The 25,954-nt window shown below is 44.1% G+C and overlaps 1 protein-coding gene across 4 annotated transcripts in view; it reads left to right on the top strand.

The window, feature by feature from the left end:
* ABHD1 (abhydrolase domain containing 1) overlaps window positions 1–25,954 on the top strand; it is a 141,131-nt gene that overhangs the window by 12,484 nt on the left and 102,693 nt on the right. For 3 of the 4 annotated variants that reach the window (XM_083178991.1, XM_083178992.1, XM_083178994.1), the window contains one exon: window positions 23,092–23,215. In XM_083178991.1, the coding sequence (XP_083035117.1) occupies window positions 23,092–23,215 (124 nt within the window). Of the gene's footprint in view, window positions 1–15,359; window positions 15,818–23,091; window positions 23,216–25,954 lie in introns of those variants that run through there. The other variant, XM_083178995.1, reaches the window with a different exon arrangement.

The following is a 25,954-nucleotide window of genomic DNA, read 5'->3' as shown; positions in this document are numbered from 1 at the left end:
GTATGTGTAGTGTGTGTGTGTGTATCTCATACCTGGGTCATTGTGTAGTGTGTGTGTGTATCATACCTGGCTCATTGTGTATGTGTAGTGTGTGTGTGTGTGTATCATACAGTACCTCGCTCATTGTGTAGTGCTGTGTGTGTCATACCGGGCTCGTGTATATGTATGTGTAGTGTGTGTGTGTGTGTGTGTGTGTGTGTGTGTGTGTGTGTGTATCATACCTGGCTCATTGTGTAGTGCTGTGTGTGTCATACCGGGCTCATTGTGTAGTGTTGTGTGTATCATACCTGGCTCATTGTGTAGTGTTGTGTGTGTGTGTGTGTGTGTATCATACCTTGCTCACTGTGTAGTGTGTGTGTGTGTATCATTCCTGGCTCACTGTGTAGTGCTGTGTGTGTGCATCATACCGGGCTCATTGTGTATGTGTAGTCTGTGTGTATCATACCTGGCTCATTGTGTGTGTGTGTGTGCGTGTGTGTATGATACCTGGCTCATTGTGTAGTGGTGTGTGTGTGTGTATCAGATCCATGTTATTGTGTAGTGTTGTGTGCATCGTACCGGGCTCATTGTGTGTGTGTGTGTGTGTGTGTGTGTGTGTGTATCATACTTGGCTCATTGTGTAGTGGTGTGTGTGTGTGTGTGTGTGTGTGTGTGTGTGTGTGTATCAGATCCATGTTATTGTGTAGTTGCAGGACAGAAAACAGAGAGTTGTAGTAAACGGAGTACAGTCAAAGGAGGGAAAGGTTACAAGTGGAGTACCCCAGGGATCTGTACTTGGACCGGTGCTTTTTAATATCTTTATTGGTGATATTGCAAATGGAATTGAGGGTAAAATGTGCCTTTTTGCAGATGACACAAAGGTATGCAACAGGGTAGACACACCAGGAGGGGTAAAACAAATGATTGATGATCTAGGTAGATTAGAGGAATGGACAAGAGAATGGCAACTACAGTTTAATGCCAAAAAATGCAAAATCATGCACTTGGGTCTCCGAAATCCAAAGACTCAATATAGTATAAATGGCACTATAATGGAAACTACTGAGGAAGAGAGGGATCTAGGTGTCACTATTTCAGGGGACTTAAAGGCAGTTAGGCAATGTAACAAAGCAATGAAGAAGGCAAGTCAGATGCTTGGTTGCATAGGGAGAGGTATCAGAAGTAGAAAGAAAGAAGTAATAATGCCACTATATAGGTCATTGGTACGACCTCATCTAGAGTATTGTGTTCAGTTCTGGAGGCCATATCTCCAGAAGGATATAAATACATTAGAGACTGTACAAAGAAGAGCAACTAAAATGGTGCATGGCCTACATCACAAAACATACCAGGAAAGACTAAAAGATCTTAATATGTATACTTTAGAGCAGAGACGGGAAAGGGGGGACATGATAGAAAGGGCTTTAACAAGGTACAGGTGGGAGACATTCTTCACAGGAAGAGGAGCAGCAGAACACGAGGACATGCACTGACACTAGGGGGAGGAAGGTACAGGTGGGAGACATTCTTCACAGGAAGAGGAGCAGCAGAACACGAGGACATGCACTGACACTAGGGGGAGGAAGGCACAGGTGGGAGACATTAGTCACAGGAAGAGGAGCAGCAGAACACGAGGACATGCACTGACACTAGGGGGAGGAAGGTACAGGTGGGAGACATTAGTCACAGGAAGAGGAGCAACAGAACACGAGAACATGCACTGACACTAGGGGTAGGAAGGTACAGGTGGGAGACATTCTTCACAGGAAGAGGAGCAGCAGAACACGAGGACATGCACTGACACTAGAGGGAGGAAGGTACAGGTGGGAGACATTCTTCACAGGAAGAGGAGCAACAGAACACGAGGACATGCACTGACACTAGGCGGTGGAAGGTACAGGTGGGAGACATTAGTCACAGGAAGAGGAGCAACAAAACACGAGGACATGCACTGACACTAGAGGGAGGAAGGTACAGGTGGGAGACATTAGTCACAGGAAGAGGAGCAGCAGAACACGAGGACATGCACTGACACTGGGGGGAGGAAGGTACAGGTGGGAGACATTCTTCACAGGAAGAGGAGCAACAGAACACGGGGACATGCACTGACACTAGAGGGAGGAAGGTACAGGTGGGAGACATTAGTCACAGGAAGAGGAGCAGCAGAACACGGGGACATGCACTGACACTAGAGGGAGGAAGGTACAGGTGGGAGACATTCTTCACAGGAAGAGGAGCAGCAGAACACGAGGACATGCACTGACACTAGAGGGAGGAAGGTACAGGTGGGAGACATTAGTCACAGGAAGAGGAGCAGCAGAAAACAAGGACATGCACTGACACTAGGGGGAGAAAGGTACAGGTGGGAGACATTAGTCACAGGAAGAGGAGCAGCAGAACACGAGGACATGCACTGACACTAGGGGGGGGAGGGAGGAAGGTACAGGTGGGAGACATTAGTCACAGGAAGAGGAGCAGCAGAACACGAGGACATGCACTGACACTAGGGGGAGGAAGGTACAGGTGGGAGACATTAGTCACAGGAAGAGGAGCAACAGAACACAAGGACATGCACTGACACTAGAGGGAGGAAGGTACAGATGGGAGACATTAGTCACAGGAAGAGGAGCAGCAGAACACGAGGACATGCACTGACACTAGGGGGAGAAAGGTACAGGTGGGAGACATTAGTCACAGGAAGAGGAGCAACAGAACACAAGGACATGCACTGACACTAGAGGGAGGAAGGTACAGATGGGAGACATTAGTCACAGGAAGAGGAGCAGCAGAACACGAGGACATGCACTGACACTAGGGGGAGAAAGGTACAGGTGGGAGACATTCTTCACAGGAAGAGGAGCAGCAGAGCACGAGGACACGCACTGACACTAGAGGGAGGAAGGTACAGGTGGGAGACATTCTTCACAGGAAGAGGAGCAGCAGAACACGAGGACATGCACTGACACTAGAGGGAGGAAGGTACAGGTGAGAGACATTAGTCACAGGAAGAGGAGCAACAGAACACGAGGACACGCACTGACACTAGAGGAAGGAAGGTACAGGTGGGAGACATTAGTCACAGGAAGAGGAGCAGCAGAACACGAGGACATGCACTGACACTAGAGGAAGGAAGGTACAGGTGGGAGACATTAGTCACAGGAAGAGGAGCAGCAGAACACGAGGACATGCACTGACACTAGAGGGAGAAAGGTACAGGTGGGAGACATCAGTCACAGGAAGAGGAGCAGCAGAACACGAGGACATGCACTGACACTAGAGGGAGGAAGGTACAGGTGGGAGACATTAGTCACAGGAAGAGGAGCAGCAGAACACGAGGACACGCACTGACACTAGGGGGAGGAAGGTACAGGTGGGAGACATTAGTCACAGGAAGAGGAGCAGCAGAACACGAGGACATGCACTGACACTAGGGGGAGGAAGGTACAGGTGGGAGACATTCTTCACAGGAAGAGGAGCAACAGAACACGAGGACATGCACTGACACTAGAGGGAGGAAGGTACAGGTGGGAGACATTAGTCACAGGAAGAGGAGCAACAGAACACGAGGACATGCACTGACACTAGAGGGAGGAAGGTACAGGTGGGAGACAGTCACAGGAAGAGGAGCAACAGAACACGAGGACATGCACTGACACTAGGGGGAGGAAGATTCAGGGGAAATGCGAGGAAGAATTTTTTCACAGAAAGAGTAGTAGATAAGTGGAATAGCCTACCATCAGAGGTGGTAGAGGCAAATACAGGAGTACAATGTAAACATGCTTGGGATAGGCATAGTGATATCCTTACAAAAAAATAAGGATCAAATATGGTTTGAGGTAACATGTTTAAAAAAAGGGGCAGACTAGATGGGCCAAGTGGTTCTTATCTGCCGTCAAATTCTATGTTTCTATGTAGTGTTGTGTGCATCGTACCGGGCTCATTGTGTATGTGTAGTGTGTGTCTGTGTGTGTGTATCATACCTGGCTCATTGTGTAGTGTTGTGTGCGTTGTGTGCATCGTATCGGGCTCATTGTGTATGTGTGTATCATACCTGGCTCATTGTGTGTGTGTGTGAGTATGATACCTGGCTCATTGTGTAGTGGTGTGTGTATCATACTTGGCTCATTGTGTAGTGGTGTGTGTGTGTATCAGATCCATGTTATTGTGTAGTGTTGTGTGCATCGTACCGGGCTCATTGTGTGTGTGTGTGTATCATACCTGGCTCATTGTGTATGTGTAGTGTGTGTATTATACCTGGCTCGTTGTGTGCACCGTACCGGGCTCATTGTGTATGTGTAGTGTGTGTGTATCATACCTGGCTCATTGTGTGTGTGTGTATCAGATCCATGTTATTGTGCAGTGTTGTGTGCATCGTACCGGACATTGTATCATACCGGACATTGTGTAGTGGTTTGTGTGTGTATCAGATCCATGTTGTTTTTTGTGTGCATCATACCAGGCACATTGTGTAGTGTTAGGGAAAAAAAACATTTTGTATCCCAATTGCACACTGAATGAGAAAATATCGACATATTAATCAGATAATACAGAGATCTTGGTTGCATATATCTGCAGATATAGGGCTAAGCCCCCAGGCCGTACGTCAAGGCCTCTCTGTCACTGGGGGTCCCTAATACTGGGTATGGGTCTGGGTCTGGGGTGTGGGTGTTTTCTCATTCAGTGTGCAATTGGGATACAAAATGTTTTTTTTTCCTAACCAGAAAACATTGTGTAGTGTGTGTGTGTGTGTGTGTATCAGATCCATGTTATTGTGTAGTGTTGTATCATATCTGGCTCATTGTGTAGTGGTGTGTGTATCATACATGGCTCATTGTGTAGGGTTGTGTGTGTGTAACATACCTGGCTCATTGTGTAGTGTGTGTATCATACCTGGCTCAGTGTGTGTGTGTGTGTGTGTGTGTGTGTGTGTGTGTGTGTGTGTGTGTATATCATACCTGGCTCATTGTGTAGTGGTGTGTATATCATACCTGGCTCATTGTGTAGTGGTGTGTGTATCATACCTGGCTCATTGTGTAGTGGTGTGTGTATCATACCTGGCTCATTGTGTAGTGGTGTGTGTATCATACCTGGCTCATTGTGTAGTGTTGTGTGTGTATCATATTGGGCTCATTGTGTATGTGTAGTGTGTGTATTATACCTGGCTCATTGTGTAGTGTGTGTGTGTGTGTGTGTGTGTGTGTGTGTGTGTGTGTGTATCATACCTGGCTCATTGTGTAGTGGTGTGTGTATCATACCTGGCTCATTGTGTAGTGTTGTGTGCATCATATTGGGCTCATTGTGTAGTGTGTGTGTGTGTGTGTGTGTGTTATACCTGGCTCATTGTGTGTGTGTGTGTGTTATACCTGGCTCATTGTGTATGTGTAGTGTGTGTATCATACCTGGCTCATTGTGTAGTGGTGTGTGTATCAGATCCATGTTATTGTGTAGTGTTGTGTGCATCATATCGGGCTCATTGTGTGTGTGTGTGTGTGTGTGTGTATCATACCTGGCTCATTGTGTAGTATTGTGTGTATCAGATACATGTTATTGTGTAGTGTTGTATTATACCTGGCTCATTGTGCAGTGGTGTGGCTGAGTGTAACATTGTGTAGTGGTGTCAGTGTGTATCATACCGGACTCATTGTGTAGTGGTTTGTCTTTGTGTGTGTGTATCAGATCCATGTTATTGTGTAGTTGTGTGTGTGCATCATACTAGGCTCATTGTGTAGTGTTTGTGTGTATCAGATCCATGTTATTGTGTAGTGTTGTGTGCATTGTACCGGGCTCATTGTGTGTGTGTGTGTGTGTGTGTGTGTATCATACCTGGCTCACTGTGTAGTTTGTGTCTGTGTGTGTGTGTGTGTGTGTGTATCAGAGCCATGTTATTGTGTAGTGTTGTGTGCATTGTACCTGGCTCATTGTGTAGTGTTGTGTGCATCATACCGGGCTCCATGTGTGTAGTGTGTTTGTGTGTATCAGATCCATGTTTATTGTGTTGTATCCTATCAGGCTCATTGTGTAGCGGTGTGACTGAGTGTAACATTGTGTAGTGGTGTCAGTGTGTATCATACCGGACTCATTGTGTAGTGGTGTGTGTGTGTGCGTATCAGATCCATGTTGTGTGTGTGTGTGCATCATACCAGGCTCATTGTGTATTGGTGTGTGTGTGTATCGTACTGTGCTCATTTTGTGTGTGTGTGTAGTGGTCTGTGTGTGCATTGTACCAAGCTCCTGTTGTAGTGTTTGTGTGTATCATACCGTGCTCAGTTTGTAGTGGTGTGAGTATCATTTCGGGTTTATTGTGTAGTTTAGTGTGTGTATTATACCTGGCTCATTGTGTAGTGTGTGTGTGTGTGTATCATACTTAAAAAGATATTCTAGAATTACAGTGCAAAAAAGAGGTTATGCAGCTCAGGTACCAACCGAATCAGTGTTTGTCAATCACCAACAATCAAACAGTGCAGAAAGTCAGTCGACACCACTACACAATGAGCCTGGTATGATACACACACTGACACCACTACACAATGAGCCCGGTATGATGCACAAACACACACAACACTACACAATGAGCCCGGTATGATACACACACTGACCCCTCTACACAATGAGCCCGGTATGATACACACACACCACTACACAATGAGCCCGGTATGATGCACACACACACAACACTACACAATGAGCCCGGTATGATACTGACACCACTACACAATGAGCCCGGTATGATGCACACACACACCACTACACAATGAGCCCGGTATGATACACACACACAACACTACACTACACAATGAGCCCGGTATGATACACACACACACACAACACTACACTACACAATGAGCCCGGTATGATGCACACACAACACTACACAATGAGCCCGGTATGATGCACACACTGACACCACTACACAATGAGCCCGGTATGATGCACACACACACAACACTACACAATGAGCCCAGTATGATGCACACACACACAACACTACACAATGAGCCCGGTATGATGCACATACACACACCACTACACAATGAGCCCGGTATGATACACACACACAACACTACACTACACAATGAGCCCGGTATGATGCACACACAACACTACACAATGAGCCCGGTATGATGCACACACTGACACCACTACACAATGAGCCCGGTATGATGCACACACACACAACACTACACAATGAGCCCGGTATGATACACACACACACAACACTACACAATGAGCTGGGTATGATACACACACAATAGTGCAGAAAGTCAGTTGACACCCTTAAGCGCTACCTCCAGTTTTTAAACCTATGACAGACCATGCATATGAGATGGAAAACAACACTGGTGCCTGCGGCTTCATATGTCCCAATGAAGGGAATATCCTTCCCAAATCTGAAAAGACAATCTTCTAGCACCCCACAATTGGAGTTTTTGGAGATATATAGATATATATATATATATCTATCTATCTATCGTACTCTTTACCTAGAAGGGCGCCCGCGATTGAAATCGCGGGCGTCGGGGGTAAAAATCGCGGGTAAATCGCGGGTACATAAAAATCTGCTACCCGCGATGACCGCGATTTTCCCATAGGGAACAATGTTAAAAAGGCTGATTGAGCGCGATTTTCATGGAAAATGCCTCAATGCCCGCGATTTGGCCATAGGAATCAATGTTAAATGGGCCACAGAGCCCAAATAGGCACAATTAACCCTTAAAATGTCCCCCCAAATTTTTTACGCCACCCCACGATCCACGCCAACCCGAAGCGTGGCGAGCGCAGCGAGCCCGCGAGGGGCGGCGGTACGCGTCCTCCGACCTTTTCATGCCCTACTATCCACGTCGGCGTGGAGTGAGAATAGAATAGTGTGGCGAGCCCGAAGCGTGGCGAGCGCACGCGGATACCTTCACAGGTAAACGCGTCCCCTCACGGGCTTCACAGGTGTCCGCGTCGCCACCGACACCTGTGAAGCCCGCGAGGGGACGCGTATAACTGTGAAGGTATCCGCGTCCCCTCGCGGGGCTCGCTGCGCTCGCCACGCTTCGGGCTCGGTGGCTCGCTGCGCTCGCCACACTATTCTATTCTCACTCCACGCCCTAGTGGATAGTAGGGCATGAAAAGGTCGGAGGACGCGTACCGCCGCCCCTCGCGGGCTCGCTGCGCTCGCCACGCTTCGGGTTGGCGTGGATCGTGGGGTGGCGTTTAAAATTTGGGGGGGACATTTAAGGGTTAATTGTGCTTATTTGGGCTCTGTGGCCCATTTAACATTGATTCCTATGGCCAAATCGGGTCCATTGAGGCATTTAACAGTAAAATCGTGTCCATCGTGCATTTTAACATTGATTCCTATGGCAAATCGGGAGCATCGCGTCGCGGGCATCGCGGGTACATTTATGGACGGCCGCGACGCGACCGACGCGATTTCCATGTTTAACATGGGTTTCAATGGGAAATCGCGGGCGTCGGTCGCGTCGCGGCCACACATAAATGTACCCGCGATGCCCGCGACGGGCGCCCATCTAGGTAAAGAGTACTATATATATATATATATATATATATATATATATATATATATATATATATATATATATATATATATATATATATATATATATATATATATATATATATATATATCTAACACAACAATCGGTGCAGTCAATCTTAAAGAGAATCAAAGGTTTTTATTCAATGAGATGCACTCACAGCGTACGATGTAAAAAGGGCACATAGGAAATTCCTCCAGGCAAACACTGCTGGACTATTCCACAGGACCTCAGTATTTCCATAGACGGTGCAGCACCTCTGACATTCCACAGGATATACAATAGTAGCGCTAAAAATTAAAATATAAAAAATTTAATGACATAAAAAAGGGGGGTACACAATAGGATCAACAATGTGAATAACCAGCATAAACACCATTGGTTTGCAAATTGAGCTGCTTAGACTGGATCCATTCCTAGTGTGCCGTCAGAGTCTATCCAGAGAAAACAAATAATGTCTCCTCATATGGTATATTTACCGCAGGTCGGTCCAAATGAGGTATTAATCCTTTTCAGGAAAGCGTTTCTGCAAAGTCCATCACTTGGTGAGGGGAGATTCCCCAAGGTTTCCAATTGTGCGGATAGGAGGTTAAAATTGATACTCTGGTGACGGCTGGTCTGGGTCCAATTTGATAGGCAGGCAATAGGTGGCAGGTGGTAAGCTGGTGTGGTCACTTCTGACGCGTTTCGCTACCTAAGAGTAGCTTTATCAAAGGATAATTCTGAGTGGTGGGTAAGGGTTTTTATACCCTGTTCTTAATGCCAGATCAAGTGCACCTGTGCTGGTTCAGCAACAATCATGGTTTAAACATACACAAAAAGTGAGGGAGGTATAATAGAATGAACAAGGAGGCAATGAAAATTAATAAAATATCTAAACATACAGAAAACGATTAAAAATACCACAATTAATATTCAACTTTATTATAAAGGTCAAAGTGCATTGTGCTGTTATTGGTCGAATAGGGGCAATCCCCCATTACGTAATTAAACCTGTCACTGCAGTGACATGGGTAAAACGGGTTGTTAGCCTATCGGTATGAGAGTTGGTGGACACGTGGGGCGGAGTGCACAAGTGGGCTATCTAATAAACTGTGTCATTGGATTTAAGCCGTTCTATTGGCGGCGTGCGTCTCAAGCCTCATTCAGTTCTCGTTTCTAATACTTCTAACGAGAGTGGGGATTACTAATATATTAAATACGGAGTCAGAGAAGTGCCAACGAGAACTCTGTTATACGTACTATAGGCACGCCCAATCACACGCCCACTGAGTACGCGATCACCAGCACCCGGATGTCCGGGTTAACCATTTCAGAATGAGGCTTGAGACGCACGCCGCCAATAGAACGGCTTAAATCCAATGACACAGTTTATTAGATAGCCCACTTGTGCGCTCCGCCCCACGTGTCCACCAACTCTCATACCGATAGGCTAACAACCCGTTTTACCCATGTCACTGCAGTGACAGGTTTAATTACGTAATGGGGGATTGCCCCTATTCGACCAATAACAGCACAATGCACTTTGACCTTTATAATAAAGCTGAATATTAATTGTGGTATTTTTAATCGTTTTCTGTATGTTTAGATATTTTATTAATTTTCATTGCCTCCTTGTTCATTCTATTATACCTCCCTTACTTTTTGTGTATGTTTAAACCATGATTGTTGCTGAACCAGCACAGGTGCACTTGATCTGGCATTAAGAACAGGGTATTACAGGAAATAGCTAAATGCGTACTATGTGGTTAAAAATGAACAAAATATCTATTGAATGGTGGTTATATTGACATGGAACACCAGGGGCTTGAATGAGAAGATTAAAAGATCATTAGTAATGAAGCAAATAAAACAATATAATGCCGATGTAACATGCTTAGTTGAAACCCATTTGACAGGCAGTAAACTTATGTGCCTTAAAAAACCATGGGTGGGATGGACATATCACGCCCCATTTTCAACATCGTCAAGGGGTGTTTCAATATTGATTAGAAAATCTCTCCCATTTGTCTGTAATAGGAGTAAAGTAGATATGTTAGGACGATATATTTTCTTAGATTGTACGATACATTCAAAACAGATGCTCCTGCTGGTGGTTTACATTCCACCACCATTTTCTTACGATGTATTAAAAAAAGCAGTAGAGTTCATGGCTATAACACCTGAACTTCCAGTAGTATGCACAGGTGATTTCAACAACGTACTTGATACCCAGTTAGATAGGTGGAGTAAATCACCAGCAGCTAGCAGAAGGGGCGATGGAGGTTTTGATGAATATATTAAAAATTTGGGCTGGGTAGATCCGTGGAGAGAGAGATCCCCAGAAGCAGTACAATTTTCATTCTTCTCAGCCTCTTTTCAGTCTTTTTCTAGAATCGATATGATGTTGGTGTCCAGCAAAATAATGCCAAATGTAGTAAAAGTGGAATACAAAAATAGAGGGATATCAGATCATTCCCCTGTATTACTAGAACTGTCAGATTCTAGGGGTAGAGAGTATTTCTTTTGGAAATTTGATGTTAGGTGGTTGAATAAAATAAAAAATAAGGATAAATTAAAAGAGCAATGGGCAGAATACTGGGAAATAAACAGAGGTACCGCCCGAGGAGCAATTGTCTGGGATCGCTTTAAAGCATTTATGAGGGGCACACTAAAAAAAGGCATCAGTGAAATAAAGAGAACAAGTAGAGGGAAAGTGCTAGAGCTAGAAAATAAGTGTGAAAAACTGGAAAAACTCTATATAATAAATAGCTCTGAAGAGACAAAAAAGGAATGGCTAGAGGCGCAGGAAAAATGGCTTAACTGTATAAAGGAGGAGAACTCTAGAATGATGCTACATAGCTCCCATATTAGATATGCAACATCTGATAGACCTGGAAGTTTCTTAGCTAATATTGCCCAAGCAGACACCCCACCAAACACCATTATAAAAAATAACGGATAAAACAGGGAAAGTTGTATTGGAGAATACAGAAATTGAAAGTACGTTCAGGGATTACTTTAAAGAAATATATCAGTCCAGACTAAAACACAGCCAGACAGAAATTAAAGAGTTTTTGAGTAATATCGAGATACCATCTTTACCGCCAGAGGCCATGTCAGAGATAGATAACCCAATTAATTTACAAGAAATAAAAGAGGCAATTAGTTCCTTACCAAGTGGTAAGTCACCAGGACTTGATGGTATCCCGGGGGAGATCTATAAGAAGTACTCAGAAACTATAGCCCCCATGTTATTAGAGACATTTAATGATGGTTATAAAGATAATGCGATCCCCAATTCTATGCTGGAAGCAAAAATGGTAGTCCTGTTGAAGGCAGAGAAAAATCCGGTAATGCTAGAATCTTACAGACCAATATCGCTAATATCCACGGAAGCTAAAATCATTGCTAAAGTCTTGGCAGCAAGATTAAACAAACATATAGGGAAGATAATCCATACAGACCAGACCGGCTTTATGCCGGGAAAGTCGACATCAATAAACCTGCGGAAGCTCCATATACATTTGCAAACCTCCCATGCTAAGGACCCTCTCCCGGTAGTAATGTCACTCGATGCGGTCAAGGCGTTTGATGCTGTCGAGTGGCATTACTTATGGGAAGTAATGAAATCATTTGGAATAGGACCAAGATTTACAAAATGGGTGCAATTGCTTTATGCAACCCCTAGTGCCAGAATGGCCATAAACGGCCGGATATCACAACCATTTCCTCTTTTTAGAGGAACAAGACAGGGGTGTCCCCTGTCACCCGTCCTGTTTGCACTAGCAATCGAGCCCCTGGCATGTATCCTACGCGGTCATCCAGGAATAGAGGGATTCAGGACGGGGGTCAGATCAGAGGTAGCAGCACTTTATGCGGATGATGTATTGATATTCTTGGCGAATGGCACTAGGGCAGCGCCAATAGTAATGGAGGAGATCAAGAGGTTTGGAGGGTTTTCAGGGTTTAGTGTCAATTGGAACAAGTCAAGTATTCTTTCTGTAAAAGCTGAGGACTCGGGAACCCCCCAAGTGGATACACCCCTGAAATGGGTTCAAACATTCAAATATCTGGGATATGGATTTCCCGAGACCCCAGCGAATACATGAAATTGAATTTGGAACCATTAGTAACATATCTAAATTGTAAAATAAAAATTTGGAAGAAATTACCATTGACCACTACGGGTAGAGTGAACCTAATAAAAATGGTAATCCTCCCCAAGTTCCTATATGCACTACAAAACTCACCATATTATATTGCAGATTCTTTTTTTAGAAAAATTAATAGTATTTTTTCCTCTTTTATTTGGAATAATGCACGTCCAAAAATACGACTACAAGCCCTGATGAGGGAAAGGGAAGACGGTGGAATGGCATTACCTAATCTTAAATTATATTACATAGCGAGTCAAGTGGCACAGCTTTCAGAATGGATGGGAACCAATATTGAGAATGAGGGGGTAAAAGGTGTAGTAACTCAGAGTGAGAGGAGGAGTACCCCACTGCAGAAATTATTGAAGGGTCGGACAAGCAGGAAAGACGCTCCGGTGGTTGTACAAGCAGTGAAGATATGGAGGGAAGCCAATAAACTAGTGAAATTTCATGCAGTAGATGTAGAACATCCATTAAATGACACACAAGGCCTGAAAGAAACAAAACATCTCCAAGTATATAAAGTATGGGACCAATATGGGATAACCATGTTAAGTCAGATATACAGCAATAATAGATTAAAATCATTCATACAATTGCAAGAAGAGTTTTCTGTGCCTACAGGTCACTTCTTTAGATATATACAACTGAGAAGTGCGCTGGAGGCACAATTTAAGGAAAACCCCCCGATTTTCGGGATATCTCCAATTAAAAAGTTGATAAAAGTGTTAAAAAAATCTCTAAAATATACAAGCGATTAATGCAGTATGATGAGGATGGTCTAGATCAGGCATGTCCAACGTTGGCCCTCCAGATGTTGTGAAACTACACATCCCAGCATGCTTTGCCACAGTTTTGCTATTAGAGAATGCTAAAACTATTGCAAAGCATGCTGGGATGTGTAGTTTCAAAACATCTGGAGGGCCAACGTTGGACATGCCTGGTCTAGATGTTCTGAAAGAGAAATGGGAGAAGGATGTGGGGCCTATAGAAGCTGAGGAATGGTCAAGCGCAACATCATCAGTCTTAAAAGCCACAAATTCAATTCGAGTTCAACAAATACAACTGTATATGTTACATAGGTCATATTTAACAACTGTAAGACTGGTAAAATTTGGAGGACGAACCTCAAATGAATGCCCAAAATGTAAATCTGCGTCAGGTACATTCTACCATTTGGCTTGGGATTGCCCAGTAATACAGAAATTCTGGGACAATGTTAAGCAAACCCTTGTAGATGTGGGAATTAATAGGGAGAGCCTTACAATTAAATGCTGCCTTTTGAATATAATCAGGGATGGGAGTATGAGTGGAGAAGATAAGGCCTTCATTATCAATATATGTGCACTGGCCAAGGTAATGATAACCAGGACGTGGCTTGCTGACACAGGGCCGGATATAATGGGATGGAATAACACAATAACACATGAAAAATTCATCCATATATGTAGGGATACGTTAAATAAATTTGATAAAGTGTGGGGTAAATGGATAAATCAATGAAGGAATTATAGACGTTAAGTAAACACATTATATAGCGTATACACAAGCTACTTTATTCACTTTGGGGGGGGGGGGGAGGGAGGGGGGGGGAGGTCACATATGGGGAAATTAATTCACCTCTCAATTAAGAGCTAGAAAAAAAGAAAAAATATCACAAGACACAGTGGGGGGTAGGAATAGAAATTTGGCCTTATTAATAAACCGAGGAATTTATAGGAATGCAGCAAGAAAACTAGAAAAGTCCTTCAGAATACTGCCAAAGGGTTATAGCGTAAAAATGGTAAGAAAACCAAGGAAATACAAAAAGGGGGATAAAATATAGTGCCAAAAAGGTTAGGAAAAACTAGGCCGCAGTTATAGATAGACCCTCCTCATTTATGGTTACAAGACACAAAATAGAAACGATAACACACTCAATTAATAAATATAGGAGTGGAACAGCCGATAAGTATAGGAAATGGTAAGGCTGGGCAAGGTAAATGTAAGTGTAAGGTATTGTACAGACCACAGGGAACAGCTGGATAAATTTACTTTATAAAAGGGAAACAGCTATGTATGATTGTCAGCTGGACCCGAGTGGTAATGGGTACACTACGGCTGTAATGTTATTTTTATGAATGTATGTATGTATTAAATGAGAAAAAGTGAAAGTTAATAAAAAGTAAAAAAAAAAAAAAAAAAAGAACAGGGTATAAAAACCCTTACCCACCACTCAGAATTATCCTTTGATAAAGCTATTCTTAGGTAGCGAAACGCGTCAGAAGTGACTACACCAGCTTACCACCTGCTACCTATTGCCTGCCTATCAAATTGGACCCAGACCAGCCGTCACCAGAGTATCAATTTTAACCTCCTATCCGCACAATTGGAAACATTGGGGAATCTCCCCTCACCAAGTGATGGACTTTGCAGAAACGCTTTCCTGAAAAGGATTAATACCACATTTGGACCGACCTGCGGTAAATATACCATATGAGGAGACATTATTTGTTTTCTCTGGATAGACTCTGACGGCATACTAGGAATGGATCCAGTCTAAGCAGCTCAATTTGCAAACCAATGGTGTTTATGCTGGTTATTCACATTGTTGATCCTATTGTGTACCCCCCTTTTTTTATGTCATTAAATTTTTTATATTTTAATTTTTAGCGCTACTATTGTATATCTTTTCTGTTTTCCTATCATAGGGACTCTCGATCCCTTGTTTAGTAGCTGCTTCGCACCACAACCCCTCACAGCGCCTAATTGTGTTGTCCTACAACTATCCCCATTTTTACTATTCCACAGGACCTCAGTATTTCCATAGACGGTGCAGCACCTCTGACAGTACACAGGTCTCCAAGGCATCCAAATATAGAGGTTTTATAATGGGCTGTGTTGGAGACCAGAAAGGAGAGCAATTGGTGCAATGGCAAAGTATTTATTGATAAAATGCACTCACAAAAACACACTTATTAAACAAGCAAGAACGTATCCACCAGGCAAATACTGCTGGGCCAGTCCCCCACAAGATCTCTCGCCCACGATGGAACCAGGGGAGGTGAACGGAGTCCAAGTGCCGGCTCAAGGATCCAATGTCCAGTGAAAGGGATAGCGGAGCAGGCAGTCCACACACTTTACGCGTTTCGGACGCTGGGTCCTTCGTCAGAAGTGTGTGTAAGTCACAATACAGCACATATTTATACCCCCAGCAATAAACACACCTACAGTATTAGCAATATCCGGTTTCCCGCGGTAGAACAGAGGGAGCAAATAAAATCACGGAGAACGCCATTGTCCAGGAGGCGGAAGTGCGTCATTAGCGGTTCCTGGAAGTCGCACCTGCGTTCCACCATAGCTGCGATTGACAGATTCTTCCTGTATGAACCAGGAAGTTCACTAGTATACTCTTTTTTTAGTGTTCCACTTCTGGCAATTGTTTCAATATAACGCCAAATGTGTATGGGTGTGCAAGTCCGTTTTTTAGGGGGTATGTCTGAAAAGAATGTGCAAATAAGTAAAAGATAAAAAGGCATTAAATATCCAATATTAAAATACAGGCTAAAAACATAGATTCTATGAACGGTGAAGAGACAAAATAAGGAAAAATGAATCATTTTAAGTTAAAGCATTTGAGCTCAAAATCATTGTTCAGGCCATTTGGAATGAGAGATTTGAGTTCATAGACCCATCTCATTTCTGCCTGGGATAGGCCTTTTTCCAGATCCCTGCTCCTAACTTTTGGATCCCGGTGAAATTGATGATGGCACAATCATTTTTATTTTGAACGGCCTTAAAGTGTGCCGACACAGAATGTGTGTCGACACCATTTCTGATATTTTTGCATCCCCAGTGGTTTTTCCGATGTAAATTAAGTGGCTCGGGCATTCAAGAAAATAAATAATATTCCTAGGGTTATGTGTTATAAACTCATTTATAGGGTAGGTGTTGCCATTTACCACAATTATTCATTTTACTAGTGCTCTTCACCGTTTTCCATATCAAGCACGCAGCGGTGGAAAGCCTTGGTACGAATGCTTTGTCGGATTTCTGGCTCCACACCGCTATGTACAAGTTTGTCCCTGAGAGATGGTGCTTTTTTATAAATAAAGATAGCGCCACCCCAGGCAGGGAACAGGAACTGCATTGTTTTAACCGTTTCAAAGCGGTTATATGTGCGGTCTGAAAGGTGCAGAACCGATTTACCGTTTTAAAAAAGCAGTTTATGGTAAACGGTTAAAATGGAGGGTCCTACAGACCCGGTATTTAGGACCCAGCCAATAGTGGTCCCGCTGCGTGCATATTTAATGACCCGCTCATTAGATGTGCACGGGGGAGAGAGGCATCCTCTCCTCCCTACCCACCACGCACACAGCACACATCCTCCAAGCGCAGAGCTGCAGCACAGAGGCGATCGCACGGTGCTGTCCTGCTGCGGTGCAGATATACTACAGTCTCCCCCCTCCCTACCCACCCTGCACACAGCACACATCCTCCGAGCGCAGAGCTGCAGCACAGAGGCGATCGCACGGTGCTGTCCTGCTGCGGTGCAGATATACTACAGTCTCCCCCCTCCCTTCCCAGACAGCACTCACTGGGCGGTATTCAATGAGCCTGATTCGCCATGTTTTTATGGCGAATTTGTGCTGTTTGGCGAATTTTTGACAAAAACGGTGAATCACCCTATTCAATGACCACATGGCGAATACATTTGAAGGTTTTTTTCGCCATGATTCACCGAGTAGCAATCGCTATCTTTTTATGGAGAAGTGGAATGTGAACTTTTAAAATAAAGTGTTTTGTTTTTTACATTTGGTGTAAAAAAATCAGGAATTTTATTCTGAGGAGGGGCATGCTACTTGTATTCATGTGCTGTAAGCACATGAATATATATTTAATTTTACAAAAATATATATATATATATATTTTTTTTTTACACAGCAGCCAGCATGGGGCGCCGGAGCCGAGCCGCTCATTACATATTCATATATTCACTGCACTCGATCGTTACGATCGGGTATAGTGAATATACACTCCCCTGCTGGCACCCCCGGGGGGCAGCCTGTGCTGCCTGGCACCCGGGGAGCCCACCTGCCCCCCACAAACGTTCTGGGGCAGGCAGAGAGACTTCCACCTCTCTGTCTGGCACCCTTCTCAGGCTCCCTGCGGCATTCGCCGCAGGAGCTCATATTCGCCTGTCAGGGGCAGCGAGCCCCTGACACGTTGAATACCGGAGCCCGCTGGCTCCGGAACGTGGCGAATGTGCAGCAAATCCTAAAAAGGATTCGCTGCACCTCGCAGGTATTCACATTGAATACCGCCCTATGAGCGCACAGTGACAGCCTGGCTGGCAGCGGAGGATGGCGAGGAGACAGCGGCAGTAGCGCATGCGCAGTGAGGCGCCAGTGGACAGTACACGGCAGGAAGAGCTGGCAGTGCCAGACAATGGGGGAGAAGAAACCACGGACCATCCTCCGCTGGCTGTCCAGGTACGGGGGGCGGGGCTGCCCATGGCTGTCCAGGTACGGGGGGCGGGGCTGCCCAGACCGCACTGGCTTTCACCCTGTATTTGGAAAGTTTCCGTAAACGGGTCTGCCAGGTAAAAAAAGCCATTTAAATGGTTATATACTGTTTAAGAGATGCGGTGTGAAAGGGGTTTTACTTGGCAGACCCATATTTGGAAACGTTTTCAAATACAGGGTCAAAGCCAGTTATGCGGTCTGAAAGCAGCATAATATAGGTGGTGTGTGTGTGTGTGTGTGTGTACTGTGTGTGTGTGTGTGTGTATTATACTGGACTCATAGGGCCTTATTCTTCCCATGGGTGAGACTATCCTCCACCGCACCCCGGACGCAGCTTTGGGTGAGTCACCCATGGAACAGTCTGTTCGCCCTGGGCGCACGCACCCCGAGTATGCACAACATCGCTCCCCATGTGAACGTACAGTCCTTGTGACCGTACCAGAATAACCCCCATTGTGCAGAGATGTCTGTAACATTGTGTGTGTGTACTGTATCATACTGGGCTCATTGTGTAGTGGTGTAACTGTGTGTATCATACAGTAATGTCATGTCTTTGTGTGTATTGTGTTATGTGTCAGGTGTGTGTATCATACTGGGCTCATTGTGTAGTGGTGTAACTGTGTGTATCATACAGTAATGTATTGTGTAGTAATGTTATGTCTTTGTGTGTATTGTGTTATGTGTCAGGTGTGTGTGTCATACTGGGCTCATTGTGTAGTGGTGTAACTGTGTGTATCATACAGTAATGTATTGTGTAGTAATGTTATGTCTTTGTGTGTATTGTGTTATGTGTCAGGTGTGTGTGTCATACTGGGCTCATTGTGTAGTGGTGTAACTGTGTGTATCATACAGTAATGTTATGTCTTTGTGTGTATTGTGTTATGTGTCAGGTGTGTTTATCATACTGGGCTTATTGTGTAGTGGTGTAACTGTGTATCATACAGTAATGTTATTTCTTTGTGTGTATTGTGTTATGTGTCAGGTGTGTGTATCATACTGGGCTTATTGTGTAGTGGTGTAACTGTGTATCATACAGTAATGTTATGTCTTTGTGTGTATTGTGTTATGTGTCAGGTGTGTTTATCATACTGGGCTTATTGTGTAGTGGTGTAACTGTGTATCATACAGTAATGTCATGTCTTTGTGTGTATTGTGTTATGTGTCAGGTGTGTGTATCATACTGGGCTTATTGTGTAGTGGTGTAACTGTGTATCATACAGTAATGTTATTTCTTTGTGTGTATTGTGTTATGTGTCAGGTGTGTGTGTCATACTGGGCTCATTGTGTAGTGGTGTAACTGTGTGTATCATACAGTAATGTCATGTCTTTGTGTGTATTGTGTTATGTTTCAGGTGTGTGTGTGTTGTGTTATGTGTCAGGTGTGTGTGTGTGTGTCATACTGGGCTCATTGTGTAGTGGTGTAACTGTGTATCATACAGTAATGTCATGTCTTTGTGTGTATTGTGTTATGTGTCAGGTGTGTGTATCATACTGGGCTCATTGTGTAGTGGTGTAACTGTGTATCATACAGTAATGTCATGTCTTTGTGTGTATTGTGTTATGTGTCAGGTGTGTTTATCATACTGGGCTTATTGTGTAGTGGTGTAACTGTGTATCATACAGTAATGTTATTTCTTTGTGTGTATTGTGTTATGTGTCAGGTGTGTGTATCATACTGGGCTCATTGTGTAGTGGTGTAACTGTGTGTATCATACAGTAATGTATTGTGTAGTAATGTTATGTCTTTGTGTGTATTGTGTTATGTGTCAGGTGTGTGTGTCATACTGGGCTCATTGTGTAGTGGTGTAACTGTGTGTATCATACAGTAATGTATTGTGTAGTAATGTTATGTCTTTGTGTGTATTGTGTTATGTGTCAGGTGTGTGTGTCATACTGGGCTCATTGTGTAGTGGTGTAACTGTGTGTATCATACAGTAATGTTATGTCTTTGTGTGTATTGTGTTATGTGTCAGGTGTGTGTATCATACTGGGCTCATTGTGTAGTGGTGTAACTGTGTGTATCATACAGTAATGTATTGTGTAGTAATGTTATGTCTTTGTGTGTATTGTGTTATGTGTCAGGTGTGTGTGTGTGTCATACTGGGCTCATTGTGTAACTGTGTGTATCATACAGTAATGTTATGTCTTTGTGTGTATTGTGTTATGTGTCAGGTGTGTGTGTGTCATACTGGGCTCATTGTGTAGTGGAGTAACTGTGTGTATCATACAGTAATGTCATGTCTTTGTGTGTATTGTGTTATGTGTCAGGTGTGTGTATCATACTGGGCTCATTGTGTAGTGGTGTAACTGTGTGTATCATACAGTAATGTCATGTCTTTGTGTGTATTGTGTTATGTGTCAGGTGTGTGTATCATACTGGGCTCATTGTGTAGTGGTGTAACTGTGTGTATCATACAGTAATGTCATGTCTTTGTGTGTATTGTGTTATGTGTCAGGTGTGTGTGTGTATCATACTGGGCTCATTGTGTAGTGGTGTAACTGTGTGTATCATACAGTAATGTCATGTCTTTGTGTGTATTGTGTTATGTGTCAGGTGTGTGTATCATACTGGGCTCATTGTGTAGTGGTGTAACTGTGTGTATCATACAGTAATGTCATGTCTTTGTGTGTATTGTGTTATGTGTCAGGTGTGTGTATCATACTGGGCTTATTGTGTAGTGGTGTAACTGTGTATCATACAGTAATGTTATGTCTTTGTGTGTATTGTGTTATGTATCAGGTGTGTGTATCATACTGGGCTCATTGTGTAGTGGTGTAACTGTGTGTATCATACAGTAATGTCATGTCTTTGTGTGTATTGTGTTATGTGTCAGGTGTGTGTATCATACTGGGCTCATTGTGTAGTGGTGTAACTGTATCATACAGTAATGTTATGTCTTTGTGTGTATTGTGTTATGTGTCAGGTGTGTGTATCATACTGGGCTCATTGTGTAGTGGTGTAACTGTGTGTATCATACAGTAATGTATTGTGTAGTAATGTTATGTCTTTGTGTGTATTGTGTTATGTGTCAGGTGTGTGTATCATACTGGGCTCATTGTGTAGTGGTGTAACTGTATCATACAGTAATGTTATGTCTTTGTGTGTATTGTGTTATGTGTCAGGTGTGTGTATCATACTGGGCTCATTGTGTAGTGGTGTAACTGTATCATACAGTAATGTTATGTCTTTGTGTGTATTGTGTTATGTGTCAGGTGTGTGTATCATACTGGGCTCATTGTGTAGTGGTGTAACTGTGTGTATCATACAGTAATGTTATGTCTTTGTGTGTATTGTGTTATGTGTCAGGTGTGTGTGTGTCATACTGGGCTCATTGTGTAGTGGTGTAACTGTATCCTACAGTAATGTTATGTCTTTGTGTGTATTGTTTCAGGTGTGTGTATCATACTGGGCTCATTGTGTAGTGGTGTAACTGTGTGTATCATACAGTAATGTCATGTCTTTGTGTGTATTGTGTTATGTGTCAGGTGTGTGTATCATACTGGGCTTATTGTGTAGTGGTGTAACTGTGTATCATACAGTAATGTTATGTCTTTGTGTGTATTGTGTTATGTATCAGGTGTGTGTATCATACTGGGCTCATTGTGTAGTGGTGTAACTGTGTGTATCATACAGTAATGTTATGTCTTTGTGTGTATTGTGTTATGTGTCAGGTGTGTGTGTCATACTGGGCTCATTGTGTAGTGGTGTAACTGTGTGTATCATACAGTAATGTTATGTCTTTGTGTGTATTGTGTTATGTGTCAGGTGTGTGTGTCATACTGGGCTCATTGTGTAGTGGTGTAACTGTGTGTATCATACAGTAATGTCATGTCTTTGTGTGTATTGTGTTATGTGTCAGGTGTGTGTATCATACTGGGCTCATTGTGTAGTGGTGTAACTGTGTGTATCATACAGTAATGTTATGTCTTTGTGTGTATTGTGTTATGTGTCAGGTGTGTGTGTGTCATACTGGGCTCATTGTGTAGTGGTGTAACTATCATACAGTAATGTTATGTCTTTGTGTGTATTGCGTCAGGTGTGTGTATCATACTGGGCTCATTGTGTAGTGGTGTAACTGTGTGTATCATACAGTAATGTTATGTCTTTGTGTGTATTGTGTTATGTGTCAGGTGTGTGTGTCATACTGGGCTCATTGTGTAGTGGTGTAACTGTATCATACAGTAATGTTATGTCTTTGTGTGTATTGTGTCAGGTGTGTGTATCATACTGGGCTCATTGTGTAGTGGTGTAACTGTGTGTATCATACAGTAATGTTATGTCTTTGTGTTATGTGTCAGGTGTGTGTATCATACTGGGCTCATTGTGTAGTGGTGTAACTGTATCCTACAGTAATGTTATGTCTTTGTGTGTATTGTGTTATGTGTCAGGTGTGTGTATCATACTGGGCTCATTGTGTAGTGGTGTAACTGTGTGTATCATACAGTAATGTTATGTCTTTGTGTGTATTGTGTTGTGTCAGGTGTGTGTATCATACTGGGCTCATTGTGTAGTGGTGTAACTGTGTGTATCATACAGTAATGTTATGTCTTTGTTTGTATTGTGTTATGTGTCAGGTGTGTGTGTATCATACTGGGCTCATTGTGTACTGGTGTAACTGTATCATACAGTAATGTTATGTCTTTGTGTGTATTGTGTCAGGTGTGTGTATCATACTGGGCTCATTGTGTAGCGGTGTAACTGTGTGTATCATACAGTAATGTTATGTCTTTGTGTGTATTGTGTTATGTATCAGGTGTGTGTATCATACTGGGCTCATTGTGTAGTGGTGTAACTGTATCATACAGTAATGTTATGTCTTTGTGTGTATTGTGTCAGGTGTGTGTATCATACTGGGCTCATTGTGTAGTGGTGTAACTGTGTGTATCATACAGTAATGTTATATCTTTGTGTGTATTGTGTTGTGTCAGGTGTGCGGGAAACATGCAGGGAGAACCCCAGAATCCTTCTGCGTATTCCAGCTGGAGTCTGTCTGCACTACTTCTGGGAATTGGAGCGACGTGGTTATGGTATTACCGCACTCACATGTGTAAGGTCAGTCCAGCTATTGATGTTACCGTATGTAGTGTTCTGGTCACTGTCCTGGCGTACACCCCACGTGTTGTTTAAGGGTACCCGACGTTGGGATCCCGACTGTCAAAACGCCGACAGCCGGGTGCCCGGCGGCCACCTGCTATTTTCCCCCGTGGGGGATCAGGGTTTTCCAACGAGCCCAGCCCCGTGTCTCTAGCCCCCCGGGAGCCGGAGATATCGCCTGGCAAAGCTGTAACGTTTTTCCACATAGGATAATAGGGGACCGGTTAATTCCGACCCCCACCCAGTTCCAACAGCTGCCAGTTCTCCCCCTAACATCACAGAAGCTTGTGGTTGATCTGATTCAATTCCAAATCGCTGGGCCTTCAATATGATACCAGGCTGGTCCATATCGGTCAATCGGTTCCAGAGATATTGCGGGTAAACCGATTTTTTTATTTTTGAAATGTAATTTAATGGCTGTTCATGTTCTTTGAGGGCAGATTACTCTGGAACCAAACGTTCCAGTTTCACTGGACCAAAATCATTCAAAGCCCACTCAAAAGTTCTTCAATATGATACTTGTGTCATGTAAATGGGTCAGTTGGTTCCGAAGATATAGCCGGTTAAATGAGATAACTGGTTAAAGGGGGGGAGGGGGGGGGGGGGTTCTCTCCCCCTCACACCAGAAAATGCAGGGACTAGGCTGGTGTAAAAGGGGCCAACCTGGGAATGCATTTTCTGGTGTGAAATGGGTATTATTTCAAATAGCTGGGACCTGCAGTGCTCGGAATACAGCCAGGCTCTGCCACTGTCAGTGGCTATCACTTCTGCCTGGCGGCGGCTGTCCCCCATTTACCGCGAGCATGTATTCCCCGTTGGCAATGAGCATGTAATACCACATGGCAACGAGGATGGAACCTCTGGCAATGAGCATGGAACCCTTGGCAATGAGCATGTAGAGAAGCAGCACTTATGTAGCATAATTTTAATAGGCATTATGGTGTTTGGCATAATACATAATGGACATAATGGCGTGTAACTTAACGTGTAATGGACATTATGGTGTAAATGTTTAATGCGAGCCTTTGGTGGACAATGTCCCTGTTTATGAAGCGTATTGTGAATTCTGTCTCAATCCGTGTGGCATTATGTGAATTTTGGCTCAATCCGTGTGGCATCATGTGTAAGGGGCAAGTATAATGGGTTCTAGTATTTTGTTGCATAATGTGTAGAAGTTGTACACTACACTCAAGGACACGCCCCCTGTTGAGTGGCCACACCCCCTTTTCCGGACCGCGACTTCGGCGCGTGCACAACTACACCCTTCACTTTTGTCTCCACGGTGGGCCTGTGGATTTTAAATGCCAGGGCCTATTTTTAATCCAATTCCCACCCTCTCTCTGCCGCTCTCTTAGCATGTACACTGGCACCACTAACACCGCCCCTCCCCCACCTAAACCCTCTTTTATCATGGTGCCCCCCCCCCCTGTCATTTTATCCTGGATCCGCCCCTTTAATCCAGGATGGCACATCAATGCGAGCTGTGGCAAGAAGGTTTTCTGTGTCTGTCAGCGTAGTGTCCAGAGCATGGAGGCACTACCGGGAGACAGGCCAGTACATCAGGAGACGTGGAGGAGGCCATAGGAGGGCAACAACCCAGCAGTAGGACCGCTACCTCTGTCTTAGTGCAAGGAGTAATAGGAGGAGCACTGTCAGTACTAACCCCAATGTATCCTCTGGGATAGCGCTAATGTTCTCACTGCTGTGACTTGTGGCGAGCGCTGGTACTAACCCCAATGTATCCTCTGGGATAGCGCTAATGTTTTCACTGCTGTGACTTGTGGCGAGCGCTGGTACTAACCCCAATGTATCCTCTGGGATAGCGCTAATGTTCTCACTGCTGTGACTTGTGGCGAGCGCTGGTACTAACCCCAATGTATCCTCTGGGATAGCGCTAATGTTCTCACTGCTGTGAGTTGTGGCGAGCGCTGGTACTAACCCCAATGTATCCTCTGGGATCGCGCTAATGTTCTCACTGCTGTGACTTGTGGCGAGCGCTGTAAGTCACCTGATTGTTATTGGAGGCAGCGCTGGGTCCACACTAATAATGTTATACAAATAGCGCTGGTACTAACCCCAATGTATCCTCTGGGATCGCGCTAATGTTCTCACTGCTGTGAGTTGTGGCAAGCGCTGTAAGTCACCTGATTGTTATTGGAGGCAGCGCTGGGTCCACACTAATAATGTTATACAAATAACGCTGGTACTAACACCAATGTATCCTCTGGGATCGCGCTAATGTTCTCACTGCTGTGACTTGTGGCGAGCGCTGGTACTAACCCCAATGTATCCTCTGGGATAGCGCTAATGTTCTCACTGCTGTGAGTTGTGGCGAGCGCTGTAAGTCACCTGATTGTTATTGGAGGCAGCCATAGATCCGCACGAATAATGTTATACAAATAGCGCTGGTACTAACCCCAATGTATCCTCTGGGATAGCGCTAATGTTCTCACTGCTGTGACTTGTGGCGAGCGCTGGTACTAACCCCAATGTATCCTCTGGGATAGCGCTAATGTTCTCACTGCTGTGAGTTGTGGCGAGCGCTGTAAGTCACCTGATTGTTATTGGAGGCAGCGCTGGGTCCACACTAATAATGTTATACAAATAGCGCTGGTACTAACCCCAATGTATCCTCTGGGATCGCGCTAATGTTCTCACTGCTGTGACTTGTGGCGAGCGCTGGTACTAACCCAAATG

Source organism: Crinia signifera, chromosome 3, assembly GCF_055691185.1.
Source record: "Crinia signifera chromosome 3, ASM5569118v1, whole genome shotgun sequence".
NCBI classification, from domain to species: domain Eukaryota; kingdom Metazoa; phylum Chordata; class Amphibia; order Anura; family Myobatrachidae; genus Crinia; species Crinia signifera.
The sequence above is the reverse complement of the archived record's forward strand: the minus strand, read 5'-3'. Positions and strand labels throughout refer to the sequence as shown.